Source organism: Myiozetetes cayanensis, unplaced genomic scaffold (assembly GCF_022539395.1).
Source record: "Myiozetetes cayanensis isolate MyiCay16 unplaced genomic scaffold, myiCay2020 scf53, whole genome shotgun sequence".
Classification (NCBI taxonomy): domain Eukaryota; kingdom Metazoa; phylum Chordata; class Aves; order Passeriformes; family Tyrannidae; genus Myiozetetes; species Myiozetetes cayanensis.
Window position 1 is genome coordinate 174,119 of NW_026087776.1, and position 15,882 is coordinate 190,000.

The following is a 15,882-nucleotide window of genomic DNA, read 5'->3' on the forward strand; positions in this document are numbered from 1 at the left end:
AATATGGCAGCTCTGAGAATGAAAAGGCTTCGCTTTCAGCCTTCCCAGGCTCTCCTGTTACCTGGGTGTCACCAGCAGCATCTGCAGCAGGGCAGAAGGCAGCACAAAGTCTTCCCCAACAGACACATTTACCAAGACAGAAATTGAATTAAGCAAAGTCCACCCTCCAAAGCACTACCAAAGCCCCTTTTAAGTCTTGGCAGCTGAATGATATAGAAGAACCACATACAACCAGCACTCAGGGAGACTGCATCTCCCAAGTCCTGGATGTCCAGATGCACCAGCATTAAACACAGAGGAGCAGCAGCTCTGCAGGGAGGGCTCAGTTGCTCTGTGCTGTTTGCAGCTGCTGCTCTGCGCTGGGTGGGAAGGACTCTCTCTGGACATAAAAACTGGATATAAACTGGAATATCCACTGCTTAAAGCAACAAGATCAGTTTGACTTTACAGCTGCCAGAGAAAACAGCAGGGCCAGACCCAGTTCAGCATCTTGGGAGAGGAAACTCATTAAAACCCAGATTCTCTGTGTCCAGCAAAAATATTTTGCATGGGGAGGGGAGAAGGAATGCACAGAGGAGACCACGTAGTGTCATCAGATAGTGTTTTAATAAAATGTACATAAGTTTACAAGTCAAACATTTCTTCATGATTACCAGAAACAGATGATCCCACCTGGAGTGCAAAACTTGGCCCCGCTGATGTGCCAGGCTGAGGAGGCTGCTCAGAGACAGCGCAGAGAGGGACACGGGTCAGATTGTGTGTCACAGGCAGGGGGCCCAGGGACACTCCCAGCTCTGCCCTCCCACTCCACGTGGAGACAAGGGAGTTTCCTTCACTCCTGCACCGTGGGAAGGTGCTCTACCCACTGCACCCTACACCGGAGTGAGCCCCTGCCCTCCCACCCCATCCCTTGGGGGGACCAGGAACAACATTATCCCTCCAGCTTCTCAGGGAGCATTTCTAGGGGGTGTGTGTGTGAGGGGATTTACCCACCTACAACAGAAACTACAGGCCGTGGCTTATTTTTAGAAACACTAATGCAGCTGTGATCAGGCTTCAGGAATGTGTTTCAGAACTGGAACAAGATTTCACTGTCAGGACACTACTGTAAAAATGCTTTGGAGTCTGTGGGTGTGCTGAAAGGCCTTGATTTAACACCATGAGGAAACAAACAAACAAACAAACAAACAAAGAAACCAACAAAAATTCAACTCCCCAACAACAGAGTCTTTGGTGGAAGCTGAGTTAAAGGAACCGATTCCCACTTTGGAGTGACTGACAGTTCAGCAGACGAGCAGCTCTCGCCCAGTTTGCTGCTGTCCCAGCGAGGACGCGCTCCAGGATGTGTCACACAGGGGGTCAGAGCTCAGCATCACCTCTGTGCTCCAGGCAGGGTGTGCACCCCAGGCTGGCTGTGTGCTGGCCTTCAGGAGGCTGAACTGTAAACTTAACACCGGGGGTGAAGGTACTGAGCTGGCTGGAGGGAGGGCAGACACGGGCAAAGCCCGAAAGGCTGCAGAGCCAGGCAGGACACAGGTCCAGGTCCCCCCAGGGTGCTGCACCAACGTCGTGGCAGTGAGCACAGAGCCAAGCCAACTGCTCGCTCGATTCACACAGAAAACTCTGATTAATCACTCTGAAAAGAGTCTTGAAGTGCATTCAGTGGGTGAGAACAAGAACCAGTCCCTCTCCCAGCAGGAATCCCAGATTGTCGCAGCGATCCCTGCGAAACCCTCCGGCCGCGCACGAGGGCCCAGGGCAGTGAACACAACTTACCACAGCTTTACTAAAGACATGAAACCAGGGGTTCTGCTCAGAAAACCGATTCCAAAACACTGCACCGAGGCTGTACTAGTCTGACTTCATTAGGGTCACTGGTTGTGTGGCAAATAATTAGCATGATTCTTCCCTGCTTTAACATTACAACAGCAAGCTTCAGAGACTACAGAAATGAAATTTCCACTTGGAACTCATCACTGAGGCTGCAGCAGTGGCAGTGCAGGATTAGGAGGAACACAGGCTGGAAATGAGAAGGGTATCAGAGTAACAGGCATTGAAATTGAGTCTTCTGACCATAACCAAAAGTCCCATTACTTTACGAGCCACATGCAGAGATACAAACAAGCTACCTCCACCTCCAAAAGGGATTTAAAACCATTTAAGCACTGGATGTGTCTGGCAGGATTGTGAGCTCTGGGGCACAGTCAGCCTGCAATTTGTGTAAAGTGCTTGAAGGACAAAAAAGCTGCCAAAATGCCAGCTGGAAATTCAGCCTGACCCAGTCTAGCAGGGCTGGAAATGAGCCCAGACACCTCGGTGCAACCTTCCCTTTGTCTGAGCACGAGGGGCACAGGCTAATACTCCTCCAGCATCAGCTCCGTGGCACCTGGACGAGGCAAGGACAGAAACTTCACAGAATTATCCAAAAGCAATTTTTCAAGTAAAAAAAAACCGAAGGGCGGGAAGAACCTGGATGCAGAGAGCAGAGGGAACACCCTGAGCACGCGCTCGCTGCAGAGAGCATCTCCCTGTCCCACAGCCTCATCCCACACTGCCTGGCCCCCCTTCCAGCACCTTCTGAGTGAGTGGAACAGCTCGAGGCCAAGTGCAGCCTCCTGGCTCGGTGTGGCTGCCACACAGGTTGGTGCTGGGACAAATCTGGGCCCTCCCGCCCCCTCTCCTGGAATTCACAGTTTGCTGTCACAGCCGGTGCCTCTCACTGACCCCATCCAGCAACAACCAACTTGGGGATACAGAGGTTTGAAACAAAAAACAAAGCCAACCACCTTTTGGGTGTATATTTAAACAGAAAACTAAACAACAAAACATAACAAACAGCCTCAGCTCTGCTGAATAAACGTGTCAAGGGAAACCCAGAAACTTCTTTACAGTACTTCTGTTTCCAGGAGGTGGTGATGGAGGACAGAGAGCCCCTAAACCACCACTATGCACCAATACTCATTAGCTGTGAGTGCAGCAGAGCAGGGCAGAAGGTTCCCAGCTCTATAAGCTCCACAAGCTCCCCCTGACCTGGGCTCAGCAGGTCACTGTTCACCAGGAACTTGTGCAAACCAGCGTGGCCTCCCCCCTTTCCAGTACTCTCCCTCCCCAGCCCAGGGCTCTCAGCCCAAGCACTTCCCTCTCACTTCCAGGCAATCCCCACATCCAGCAGAACACCTGGCTCGCCTCCTGCAACTGGAGATATCTTGGAGGGGATTCGAATTCAGGGAGGGGTCTTTATACACGTCGTTTCTGTGCCTCCTGCATTCTTTCAACACTTACTGGACAGCGGACAGAGCCGTGTGCTGGAGGGGGTCTCAGGGTTTTTTCCTCTCCAAACTATACTGCTGCTCCTCAAGGTGTGACTCGAGTCAGGAGGAGCTACAGCTGATCCTTCCCTCTCTCCAAGGGACACGACTCACAGGGCTTGCTCTCTGAGTACAAACACTCAGCAAGAGGACAGGGAGGAACCTGCTCTGCATACACAGCCTGACCTCAGAGTCCTGACCTCAGAGACCAACCCACGGCTCCAGCAATTCCCCTGCAAACGCCCAAAGAGCACAAACCCACTCGTGGGAGACCCCCAAACACAAAGTGTGTCCTTCACCCTCAGCACAAGGCTCCAGCTTGGACTGGGAGCCTGGACTGGGATCCCACAGAGCCCCGACAACCAGGTCTTTGAGAGCCAGTCCAGTCCCACAGGCAGCATCTGCAGGCCAGAAACAGCAGATCCAGGACAACTTATGCCACCAGGCATTCTGCACAATAAATAGGGGAGGTTTCCCTCTCCTCTCTGTCCTACACTGGTGAGGGAGCACAGCCTGCTCTGGGTCTGCCCAGTCCCTGCCTGGGTGATTCTTCCTCTGACCACCCTGACTGGTCACACAGCAAGCACTTCTCCTTCTCTTTGGGATTGGGATAGAAAACATAATACTTCGGAAGGAGAGCGAATGGATTTTGTTTAAGTTCATCCTTAATCAACAGGAAAACAAAAGGCAGAATTTACTCTGAGCCAAGCTCTGCCAGTACAGACCAGGGCCGAGTCACACCACATGAGGTACATCAGCACAGCTATGGAGCTGTTTGCACCAGGGATTTCCCCCAAAGGTCTATTTTTAATACTGTAAATACACATCTCTCCTTCACCATGAGCAGATTTCCGGGTCCTACACTTTGGCATAGACCAGACAGGAAATACACGTGTAAAAGAGAAAGCTTCGCCTGATTGTTTGAGCAATAATTCCATTTTCCAGCAGCAGGAACAGCCCGATTGCCTCACTGGAGTTCACGAGGCTGAAGGCACTGTGAGTCCTTCCCTGCCTCGTGTGGCCCCAGCCCGGGCAGCGCTGCCACGTGTCCCACAGCAGGGTGAGCAGAGCCACGGCTCTGCTGCCACCACACTGCACCAGCTGGCACCAGGCACCTCTGCAGGGCTCTGGCTGGGTGGGCACATCACCCACCAACACCCACCCAGAGCCACGGCCACACCACTGCTGAGCAGCAGGAATGTCACTGACGGCAAGGAAGTCACAGCAGCCCTTTAACCTGGGAAAATCACGTCCTTTCCAGAGCATTAGCAAGCCCTGCTTGACTTGCTCTGTAATTAATAAACCTTTTAATTCATCTTATAATGCATTTCTCTAGCCAGGACCAGAAAATATGGAACACTACTAGTTTGGAAAAGCATCTAAAAAAATAAATGGAGGGAAGACAGTGAGAGGAGGGAGGTGAGGAAGGCTGTGAGGATCCTGAGAGCCAGGCATTCAGACTAACATAACTTAGAACGGTCCAACTACCTATCACTGCAAATAGAGTTCCGCCCAAAAATAATCATTATTTTATACATATATATTGCTATGTCATTCATTTCCACTAAGAGGTCAGAGGTCCTGTGTGAGGAGGTGCCCTGCAGGAAGCACAGCCCCCAGTCCCAGCACCTTAAGGCTTTTGCTTCCCCGCTTTGGAAGGGAAGGGCGCGGAGGCGAAGGGATCCGCGCCGGGCAGCTCCGTAGTCCTGGAAGGCAGCGGGGCCACCGACACAGAGCCCACTACGGCCTGTCTGTTGGTCTGAGACACCACCTTGTAAGCAGCTATGGGCTTGGCCTCGAGGCCCGGCCCGTCCTCGGGGCTGTAGTGGCGGGAATACTTGGCCAGGGATTGCGGACGGAAGGGCTTGTCCCCCGGGGGCAGCGCGTGGCTCCTCTCAGCAGCCGCGTCCCCCTGCTCCGGCAGCCCTCCTGGAGCAGGGACGTTCTCCTGGGCCTCCACGGCTCTCCCGGAGCAGGGGTGGAGACTGCCCGGCTGAGAGAAGCCGGCAGGAGGATACTGAGCCCTCGGCGAGGCCCCGTGTGCTGCCGACTCCAGGCTGGGGAACCGCGGCTGAGCTCGGCCATCGCCCCCGGGGCTCGGGAAAACGGGTGCTGTGAACGGTTCCTTATGGGAAGTCAACTCCTCCACGCTCTTCTTCTTGGTGAAAGGGGCTCTCAGAAACACATCTGCTTCTTCTGGGTGTCGCAGAGCCGCGCTGCCCTTGGAGAGAAAAGGAGCTTTGGTGAAGACGTCCCCCTCGTCGGGCACTTTCCTGGAGCTTCGGAAAGGAGCCGTGGCGAAAACATCCGGTTCGTTGAAAGCCTCCCCGGAGTGCGACTGGAAGGCTGGGAACAGCATCTCCCCTGCTCTGGACTGGCAGTGGGGATCTCCCTTGGAGGCCTCGTGCCTCTCCCTGGGCACAGGCTGCAGGAACCCTGGGCACGGCTTGCACGTCTCCTCTTCCTCTTCCGAATCCATCAGTAAAGGCCTGGAGCCGCTGCAATCCAGAATATCTCCCTCATGGTCTGTCCCCTCTCCCTCACTGCTGTAGAAGGAGCTGTTGCTCGAAGGGCCATCTCTGGCTAAATATTCCGACTCCGAGTTGTGCTGCACTTTCACCTCCAGCATCTTGGACTGGCCCTTGTACAAAGCGAGTCCGTCAGTGCCAGCATCTCCTTTACAGAGCTCCAGAGCTGCCGCTGGGAACACGCCTGGATCCCTCTGCACACCTACGAACACAAGACAAGAGTGTTACTCCACCAGCTCCAAGCTCTCGGCCGTCCATCAGAATGAGAGGTGCTTATTACACAAGAACATCACACTGTTCAGATGGAAACCACCACCACCACCACGCATGGAAAATGGGCGGGAGGGGGAGGGCAAACCAACGGAACTAAAAATGCCAGGGAAGGCGTTGACGACACAGGAGCTGACACACAACTGACCCTGCCTGGGGACACGCAGGCACCGCTGCTCACGGGTGGAGGATGTCTGACACACGCATGGGGCACACGCAGCACTCTCAGCACCACCCCGCGCCACCTCCCCCCACGACGACCAGCACGGCCTAACGCTGCTGCCCAGAGCAGACAGACCAGGTCTGTCACCGCCTGCTGCCCTGCTGAGCGCCCTCTGAGCACAGCTCTCGCCTGGCATGGCCTCTGCTCCTGTGAGCCAGCCCACGGGTACGTGGAGCTGCACTCAGGCTTGGGCAATACACGGGGGTGCCCCTCAGTCTGCTAAAATAACACGTCCCTTTCAAAGACTGAAGGTCAGCCTAACAGCTTTTAGTGACTCCCGGTAACTGCAGCAGCATCACTTTAAACCACTGCCAGAGAAAGGATTTTTAAACATCCATACCCTGACTTCAAATCAAGGATCATAACCACAATGGCCTGGCTTGTTTCTGGATTTGATAACAAGACAGTGCAGGGAGAGGCCGCCCTGCCCTTCTCCAGAGTTGGTTTTGCCTCACGACTCACACAGACAGAACAGAAGATCTCTTACCTTCACAGAACTACTGGCAGGTTGGGAGGGTGTCATTGGACTCATGTTAGCAAGAGGACAGGAAAAAATCACATGAAAACTAAGCAGCAGGAATTGCAGGAAGAACGAGGAGGGTGAGGAGGCCAGTTGGTACCCACGGACAGCAGGGCACTGACCCAACACACCCTGCTGTGCCAGAGCAGCCTCCTCACCCAGGGGAAGCTCTGCCCAGCCCAGTGGTTCATGTTTACACACCCAGGACGGCCCTCGAGGCACTGCTCCATCGAGCCCATGGACAGACACAGGTTATCCCCTTCTCCACCACCTCTCACAATTAAAGACACAGCAGTCGTTCATTAGGCATCAAAACCAGTGTTTATTGGGAAACTCTTCACTTGGATACATGACACTGCTAAATAAAGACAGTGCAGATACGTGAACATTTGACCAGTTGCTCTACAAAAATACCCTCTTGTCTTTCCTGAAGCCTCCGCTGTCGCAGTGGTTTGCCCTGAGATGCCACTCTGGGATCACAGAACACACGGCCCAGGTCTTACTGGGACGTTCTGGGCACACAGGCTGAGGCAGAGCAAGAGCAGCTGCCACGTCACACAAATGCCTCCCAATTCCCCACTGAACTGCAGAGTAAGGAACCAAGGGAAAAAGGCATTTAGCACAGAGAACATGATGCCAGTGCAAACCAAGGGCCCCACTCGGCAGGAGAACAGCACAAACACACCCTTTGGTTGGCATTCCCTGGCTGGTTATGTGTGTCAGCAGGTGGCTGTGCCCACGTGAGCTGTGATGTCTGGGACAGAGTCAGAGAGCGGTGGCAGGAGCAGCGCATGCCTCTGAAGGGGAGGCACCAGACGAGAGGCACAGCGCTCTGTTTCAGGAAAAATTGCTTTTTCCAGTGCTCTCTCTGCCCATCCTAAGTGAGGAGGGCACTGAATGCCCAGAGCCTGTTTTCTCCCTGGCCAAGGCCAGTGCAGGAGCTGGGAGTTACTCCGGGAGATAAAAACTAAGTGAGGCATCAGCAGGAGCCATTTCAGTCAGAGCTGCCGGGCGATACCACAAAGGAAGGGCCCTGATAATCTGAGCACAACAAAAATGGGCACAGAGATGGTAAAATGTCACCTGAGAGTTTGGGAATCCACTCACAGGACCGGAGCACCGACTGCACTGCCAGGGTCTATGACTGATCCTGAGCAAGGGAGACCTGGCATTTGCAGACCCCTCCCACCATAACTGATCTCAGCACCTTCTTTCCCACATTCCTTGGTTCCCTCAGCATTTCCTTTGGCAGAAGGCAAAGGAACGGTCCCAGGAGGAGCTATAGCAGCATCCCTACAACAAGGAAGACAACGTCATCCCAGTGTTTTACCTTAGCAAACACCTGTGTGCGTGGCCCAGACACCCTCACAGCTGCTGCTGCCAGACAATAAAAAAGGCTCTGAGCTGACGCTGCCACTGAAACACAACCCAACCAAACTCAACCCCCCCGTGAGGTCAGGGCAGAGACGAGGCTAGTGCTTCCCATAAGCAGCCATAACTAAGGGTCTGGCAGACCACCATTCCAGAGGTTCGTGTCCCTGACTCTCAGGACAACAGGGAATTTCGGATGCTCCAGCAGGGAGCTGATCAGGGACCAGTGAGGCTGAGACGCTCCAGGGACAGTTCCACATGAAAAGGCCTGGATGGCCAAACCAGACACAGCTTGTTCTGTGTCACAGGGAAGGACAGAAGGGGTCACTGCACAGCCTGGTGACAGCAGGGGTCAATCCAGGTCTAAATCCCATCAAACTAGGGCAGTGCCTTTTGGTTTGGAGCCCTGTCCCTTCCCCACGGGGACTGGGCCCTGTTCCTGCTGTGCAAGGGGCCTGGAAAGAACCAGGCCTGGATCTGCTGGGCCAACACACAAAGCACCACAACCCCTCACACAGAGGTGTCCCTGTGGCAGAGGCAGCATTTCCCAGCACCTGCCTACCCTGAGACAGGCACCTTCACTGGGAAGCTCCTTGTCTGGGTGTTCCTCCATGGGGAAGCATCCCTCAGGTTTGCCTTAGTGCTCAGGTTTAAGGAATGCAAACAGCCACAAGCGTTACAGCAGCAGATCTTTACAGAAGCTGGAGCTTACAGATGAGGGTTCTCCCCACCCCTGTACAACAGTGGTGTGTAGAATTTTATTTCAGGGTAAGATATAGGTACTAAAGAAAATCCCAAACTATACTCAAGCTCTCTTTCCACAGGGAGCACCTTAAAAATAAAACCACTTATCACTCAGTACCCCAGAAATACACCTGTTGTGTATCCACACAGCAACCTGAAGAAAAGGCCATTTACCCCAGATTACAGCCCTGACCCCTGGAGTTTCCCCAACTTCCAAGGAAAACAGTGCCTTAGAAGTGGGAGAGTACTGAAATAACCACGAGGAAAATTAGAAAACATTCACTCCCTATGACAGGAGGCAGAGCAGTCACCACACTGATGAGGACCTCACTTCTAGAGCACAGTCCAAACAAAGTCAGGGGAGACAGAAAACTCTCCAGATTTCAAGCCAAAGTCAGGGAGGTCTCAGCAGCAACAGCAGCCAAAGATCAGCACAACTACCAGTGTGCAGGATTAGTAGTTTGCCATTTAAAGAGGGTCAAAAGACTTCTCCTTCCTTCGTTCCTGCACAGTGGAGTCTTTCCTCGCATCCCAGTTCCTAGAAGCAATCCCCTTGAACGCAAGACAGAAGCACCCCCAGGCAGCACTTGCAGCAAGGAGGTACCACAGCAGGGCACCAGAGGTGGGTGTCACCCGTGTCACTGCAGAGTCCAGACAGCTCTACATGTTCCTGCCCAGAGCCACCACACAGGGGAGAGCTGAGGGCACAGCCAGGGCCTGCACTTGCAGATTAATGCCCTCCTGTACAGCCATCTGCACCGTGACAGTGAGACCAGGCAGCAGCTAAACCAAGCCCAAACCCCACATTCCAGCAGTTCCCAAACTGACCCCCTGGACACCAACAGCATCCTTGTGCTCCCCCCTCACTGTGCTGTGCCCAAACCAGAGCTATGGCTGTGAGTCCTCTTTTCTAAGGAACACACAAGGCGAGTTCCACAGGGTGAACCTCTCTCCTGAGCCAGGCAGGAGGGCAGGTCCCACCCCAGGGCTGTCCCTGGAGCAGCCCACCCTTCCTCCTGGGAACAGCAGGATGTGGAGCTGCAGAGCTCTGACCAGGGCTCCTCCCAGCACGCACAGGGGCTGCACAGGAGAACAAACAAGTACAACAAACCCTTTTCTAACCCCCCCAGTCCGTGTTTCCTGCTGGAGGGGAGCAGTTGAGTGTGCAGTGCCCACACACCTCAGCACAGATGTCGGGGAACCCACCCTGCCCCTCTGCCGGTGACTGAGCCGAGCATCACCTCACTCATCAGTCACACCCCTGCCTCCCCCACAGCCAGCTACTCCCCAGCTCTGACTGATTCCCAGGGGAGCTCCTCAACTAGAAAAGTTGGGTTGAAAAGATACCAATGTCCCCATGCCCCCACTCCAGCTGCTGCAGCTGCAGCACACGGGGCGCCCGATGGCGTTTCCTGCAGTCAGAGACCCACAAGCTCCACATTTCACCTTGGCCTGGATACCCCAAAAACTGCTGAACTCTGCCTTTGCTCTGAATTGCACCTGAACTTTCACTGTAATAACAAATTAAACAAAACAACACAATTTGCAAATAAGATGTTTTTGGACAACCACTGGAGACAACACCCTGCAAGCTTTCAGGCCAAGGAACACCATCCTTGTTCCTTTGCAAGAAACCCCCACTAAAAGTAACTTTACTCTCCACAGATTGGCTCAAGCTGCCCCTCACCTGTGGTGAGTGGGCTGCAGGAGGACCCAGGTTTGCCACAAAGCCAACGGTGCCAAGATTGTCCCACCCAGGCCAGGCTACAACAGCCTCACTCTTACACCAGCTGGGAAACACCAGGCACCAAAGTGTCCCACAGGGACACGGGAGGAGGTTCAGTTTGTCCCCCCTGGCAGCAGCTTTCACACAAACTCCCCAGTTCTGAGCAGCACCACCACTGACCAGTGCCTGTGGGACAGCCACAGCCCCTGCAGTTCAAAATGAATCCCCAATCTCCACTCATCTCACCTCTCATCTCCCATTCACTCTGCAAACACGTGGCGAGTATTTGCTGATGAAGGAGGTCTAAGAACAGACACCTCTAAAACATCGTATTTCCACCCACACCCACGAACAGCTACTTGAAAAAGCAATAAAATAAACATTCACATCTGCTTATTTAATAGCATTATTAACAACCCAGTGCATTTGTCATTTTTTTCCAGAACCCTTGAACAAGCGCCATTAGATTTAAAATCTTAAACATTCTTTAAAAGTACTTTAATTCACAGAAATCTTTGTTTCTAATATACAGTAGATGGTTACTTTTTAAAATCCATTCTCTTTTCATATAATCTCAGTATCTGACTATACAATAACTTTCTATCTATAGCGTCTTCATGTTTTCCAGTCCAGCTTGCCTGTGCTTTAGGAATATAAAACAAAAAAATAATAAAGTTCTATCCACAATTTTACTAAGGTCATTTCCATAGTTCTCATGTAAAGCTTCTCTTGGAAAGTGCAGTATACACATGTAATGATACAACACACTTAAGCAATACTTTTATTATTAAGTGTAGGTTTTAAAAGAAGAGTAATGTAGAGACACAACCGATGGGAGATCTATGTACAGAACTGGTTCAACTGAGTGTTTGGGGGGGGGATGGAGAGAGGAAAAGGAGGAGTCACAAACTTGGGTTTCTTCCCTTCTCAGCGAGGTCGGCACAGACATTCGGTCGCTCGCACTTTCGCACGTGGGAACTGCACTGGCACTAACACAGCTACGAACACAAACACGGGGGGAGCGGGAAGCTGGCAGGGTTCCACTACAGAGGGGCACAGTCCTTCTGGGCAGAGAGAGCTTTCAAACACGAGAGAGAAACCCCGGCCCTCGGGCCGAGCCGGGGAGGAGGAGCCGAGCGGATCCAGCGGAGGGGACCAACTAAGCGTGAGGAGGGAGAAAGAAAAGGGAGACCCCAGCGAGCTGCAGCAGCACTGACTTCAAACCACCTGAACCGAGGCCATGCGTGGTCACACAGACCGGGGAGGAGAGAAGGGCCCAAGGGAACCTCTTCCACTGCAACAGATGGGGCTGCACTGAACTGGGGAGCACTACAGCAGTCACGAGAGAAAAGGGAGAACCCAGAACAGATACCAGATGCTTGACCAGAACCGGGATTGAGAAGAGACAAAACAACCGTAGGACAATTTGTTTCATACACAATTTACAGTGGGTTGGGGGGGATTTTTTTCTTTCCAGTCAAACACAGAAGTCACAGAAAATACATCTGCTGCTGCCACAGTGCCCTTTTCACCCAAAAAAAAAAGATCAACAAAATGCCAGTCACAGCCATACTCACATGGATTTGGTTCAAAACCTTGTTACGTTTCACCTAGGGTCATGTCTGCAGCTTTAACAATCTGGGCTTTTTCCTTTTTTTTCTTTTCCTTTTTCCTGGTTTTCCCTCCCCCAGGAAGTGCAGTTCATTCCCGAGCAGGACTGTTAAACAGCAAACCATGGGCTGGGGGCAGCTGGAAAACTCTTCATCTGCACCATCACCAGAGTATGGGCTGGGCTGTTTCAGAGGAGCTCAGGGCTTCCTCCTCCTCTGAAGACAAGTCAGAGCCATGAGCTCTCCTGACCTGGGTCCTGCAGGTGAGGGACATCCCTACCACTGTCCCCCAGCCCCTTCCTCCTGCCCATCCAGGGAAAACAGGACCAAGCCCAAACCCCAAAGCAGAGGAGGCACCCCACTGTTCCCCCCTGCTCTAGGGAGGGAGGAGGCTCTTGCAGGCAGGGTCACAGAGCAGCTGCTGTGCCCTGACCAGGACTCCCCACGGTGCTCCCTGGACATGGGGCAGGAGCAGAGGGACCAGAGCAGGCGCTCAGAGCTTTAGGGAGGACAGGCTGCCTGCAGAACTGAGACAGAATCCTTCCCAGGCCGTGGGAAGACAGGGAGAAAGGTGGGTGACTGTCTCCTGTTGGCAGATTTTTCTTTTAATTAAGAAAAAAAAAAAAAAAAAAAAAAGAATAGAGCAAAGCCCCAAAGAAGCACAACGGGAGGAAACTCTTCTGGCAACGGAACCGGAGGGTTGGGTACGGTACAGAAACTGCAGCTGCTACTGTGCCACTGCTACAGGTCTATGAGCTGATCCACCAGCAGTAAAGACCTGGCTATGTTGGGAAGACTGGACTCAGAGCTTCCACTGTTGTTTCTAGAATGCCCACCTGAAAGTGTGAGAGATAGGAGTTCAGTATTGAGCAGGACACACACACACGACAGTTTCACAAGTTCAAGAATCAAAGCAAGAAAGGAAAAAGTCAAAGCAAAGCAGAAAATTTGCTCGAGCTCTTCTCATTACTGTCACAACAGCAACAACATCCCCTCCTTGCTCTTCCACCCTCTCCCCCCAGACCAAACCAACACAGCAGCCAACAAATCCCTACAAACCAGTTCCTTCCCCGACATTTATCCAGGTTGCAGAATCCTGTCCTTACTAAAGGGTCACTAAAGCAATTACAAGGACTCCCACAACCTAAAGACTGTTCAGAGTTTGAAATCTTGAAATTTAGTTCTATTTTAAGAGCATCTTTGGGTTGCAGCTTGGGTTCCAGGAGAGCTGAGCTCTCATGGGGGTTTCTGAAACTGGGACCTGGGTACTTAAGGAAAGAATCCCAGAACAGGTTGGGTTGGAAGGGGCCTTAAAGACCATCTGGTTCCAACCCCTCAAGATGCTTCTCTGGACTCAAGGCAGCCCATCCTGGCCCAGATTTGGGACAAATCTCCTCTGACTTCCAGCAGGAGCAGGGTTTGTAATGTCTGAACTGTTTCTAATGAGTCTTTGAAGGCCAACACTGGTGCAGAGCAGGGGCACAGCACATTCCTGCTGGGACCAGAACTGGGAGCTAGGGAAGCCAAAAAGTTCTGTGATCAAACTGAGAAAACAAACAAACAAACAAACAAAAAAGGTAAAGAAAACAAACAAAAAAAAGAAGAGCGCTAGAATTGTCTTTAGACCTCCACCAGCACATCAGAAGCTGTAATCAGAACTTCTCAACAGTGTGACTGCAGAGACAGGACCCACTTCACTGAGCTAGGCTGGGAAATGCTGCCTGATTCTGCCCCTAAGGAGCTAAAAACACAGCACTGTTGTGGCTCTTAAGCCAAAATTGCTGCTGCTTCTCCAGAGCCCTGTAAGGCTGAAAGTGCTGGCCAAGAGCACCTTAAGGGGCCTGGGGGGACACAACGGGCTGAAGTCCCACGGACTCTCCTGCTCAGAGCCCTTCAGAGGAGCTGGGGACCATCAACCAAACCACTCCCTTAGCTCCCAAAAGCACCCCTGGAGGACACCAGAGTTGAAAAAACCTCCCTTTCAGCAGGAGTTTTGGGATTCTAAAGGATTATCATCATCATCATCCTCATCCTCATCATCATCTCTGTTCCCTGTTCCTCATGCCAAGCTCTCTTTCAAGCCAAAGGATCTCCTTTACTGGCTTGGACAGCAAATGAGAACGTGGGAGGGCAGAGTTCTCACAGCACCAGAGCTGTCTGTGCTCTCCTGGCAGGCTGGGAGAAACAACCTCATGGGATCTGAAATCTTCTAATCTTTTTGGACATGGAATCCTCTCCCAAACAGAGAACCCACAGAAATTTCAAGGCCAGTGTATCTCAGAGACAAGACTAAGCTCACTAAATAACCACCCTGATGGGATCTTACAGTTTAGGGTTTGGCCTGGTCACACATCCTGCAGCACCACTGCCCCACAACTAATCTGTATGTTCATTGCTTTCCTCTTCTCCTTCCCTTTTTCACCCCCACATCCTGGCTTACCTTGTGAATTTTTGGATATCAACACTGGAATTGGGTCAAACTCATCTTCTGTCACTTTTTCAGAGCCCTCAGGAGCATCAAAGCCTGATATCAGGTTAGTATCTTCTGCAGCATAGAAGAGAGAGAGAGTAAAGAAGCAAAGACAGCAGAGAGGCTGGTTAGAATTGCCAGGAAGGGTTAGAACATCTCTATGTTTTCAGAGACAGGGTTTAGAAGCAGGAGTTTCATTTAAAAGGTGAAATAAAGCGGGTAAGTCTGGGTAAGAAGGTGGAGAGCCAATTAAATACAGAAGTAGAGGGGATAAAACCAAACCAAACCAAGCAAGCCAAGTCACAAGAGCCAGAATAAAATCTGGCCAGTCTGAAGGCTCAGCTGGAGAGTTCAGAGCTGTGGCAGAGGCCTGGGGTTCAACTCCCAAGGCCTGGGGTGTTCCTAGCACGGTCTGAGAGCACAGTCTGGCTCTCTGGCTCCCAGCTCTCGAGCACAGGGAGAGGAAAAGAGAACACCCAGCAGAAATTCCCATCATCTCTGAGACAAACCCATGAGCTTTCACCCAGGGCAGTAAAACAGCAAGTGAACATGAAGTCAGAGTCTCAAGGAGTTTACACACCTGAAAATGTAACCAGATACAAACAGAATTTTTGAAAGGCCCCTGGAGCAGTTCTGGGAGAGCAGAGACTCCTCTCCAGATTTCCTGACCCCACCTCCCCCTTGTCCAGCACTGCTCAGGAATGGGACAGCACACAGGGAAACCTTTAAAACCCTGGATTTATTCTTGCCCCCTTTCCCTGGCACAGCCACAATCTCCTGTGTGTCCAGCACTGCCCAGTCCAAACCTGGCAGGGCTCCCATGGTGACCGAGGCTGGAACTGCCCAATTCCTTCCCATTTTTAGGACTTTTGCTTAACTGGAAATTGTCTGGAGAAATTCCCTTTTTTAGGAATTTAGAAAAGAGGAAACCAGACCATTTGTTTGGCAGCAAAAAGTGAACTAAGCAGTAACACCACCAGTGGGGTCCCGCTGGCCATGGGGGGCCGGGGCGGCCCTTTGTGACACGGGATCCATCCAGTGGTGGCCCTTTGTGACACGGGATCCTTCCAGGGCTGACCCTTTGTGACACGGGCACCTTCCAGGGGTGACGC

General features: G+C 52.2%; 1 protein-coding gene across 4 annotated transcripts in view; it reads right to left on the reverse strand.

Moving 5' to 3' along the window:
- Window positions 1-584: 584 nt before the first annotated feature.
- AAK1 (AP2 associated kinase 1) overlaps window positions 585-15,882 on the reverse strand; it is a 79,058-nt gene continuing 63,760 nt past the window's right edge. For 2 of the 4 annotated variants that reach the window (XM_050334444.1, XM_050334443.1), the window contains 2 exons: window positions 14,741-14,845; window positions 11,067-13,136 (listed from right to left, as the gene is read on the reverse strand). In XM_050334444.1, coding sequence (XP_050190401.1) covers window positions 13,042-13,136; window positions 14,741-14,845 — 200 coding nt within the window. In that variant the 3' untranslated portion in view covers window positions 11,067-13,041. Of the gene's footprint in view, window positions 6,039-11,066; window positions 13,137-14,740; window positions 14,846-15,882 lie in introns of those variants that run through there. The other 2 variants (XM_050334445.1, XM_050334442.1) reach the window with 2 other exon arrangements.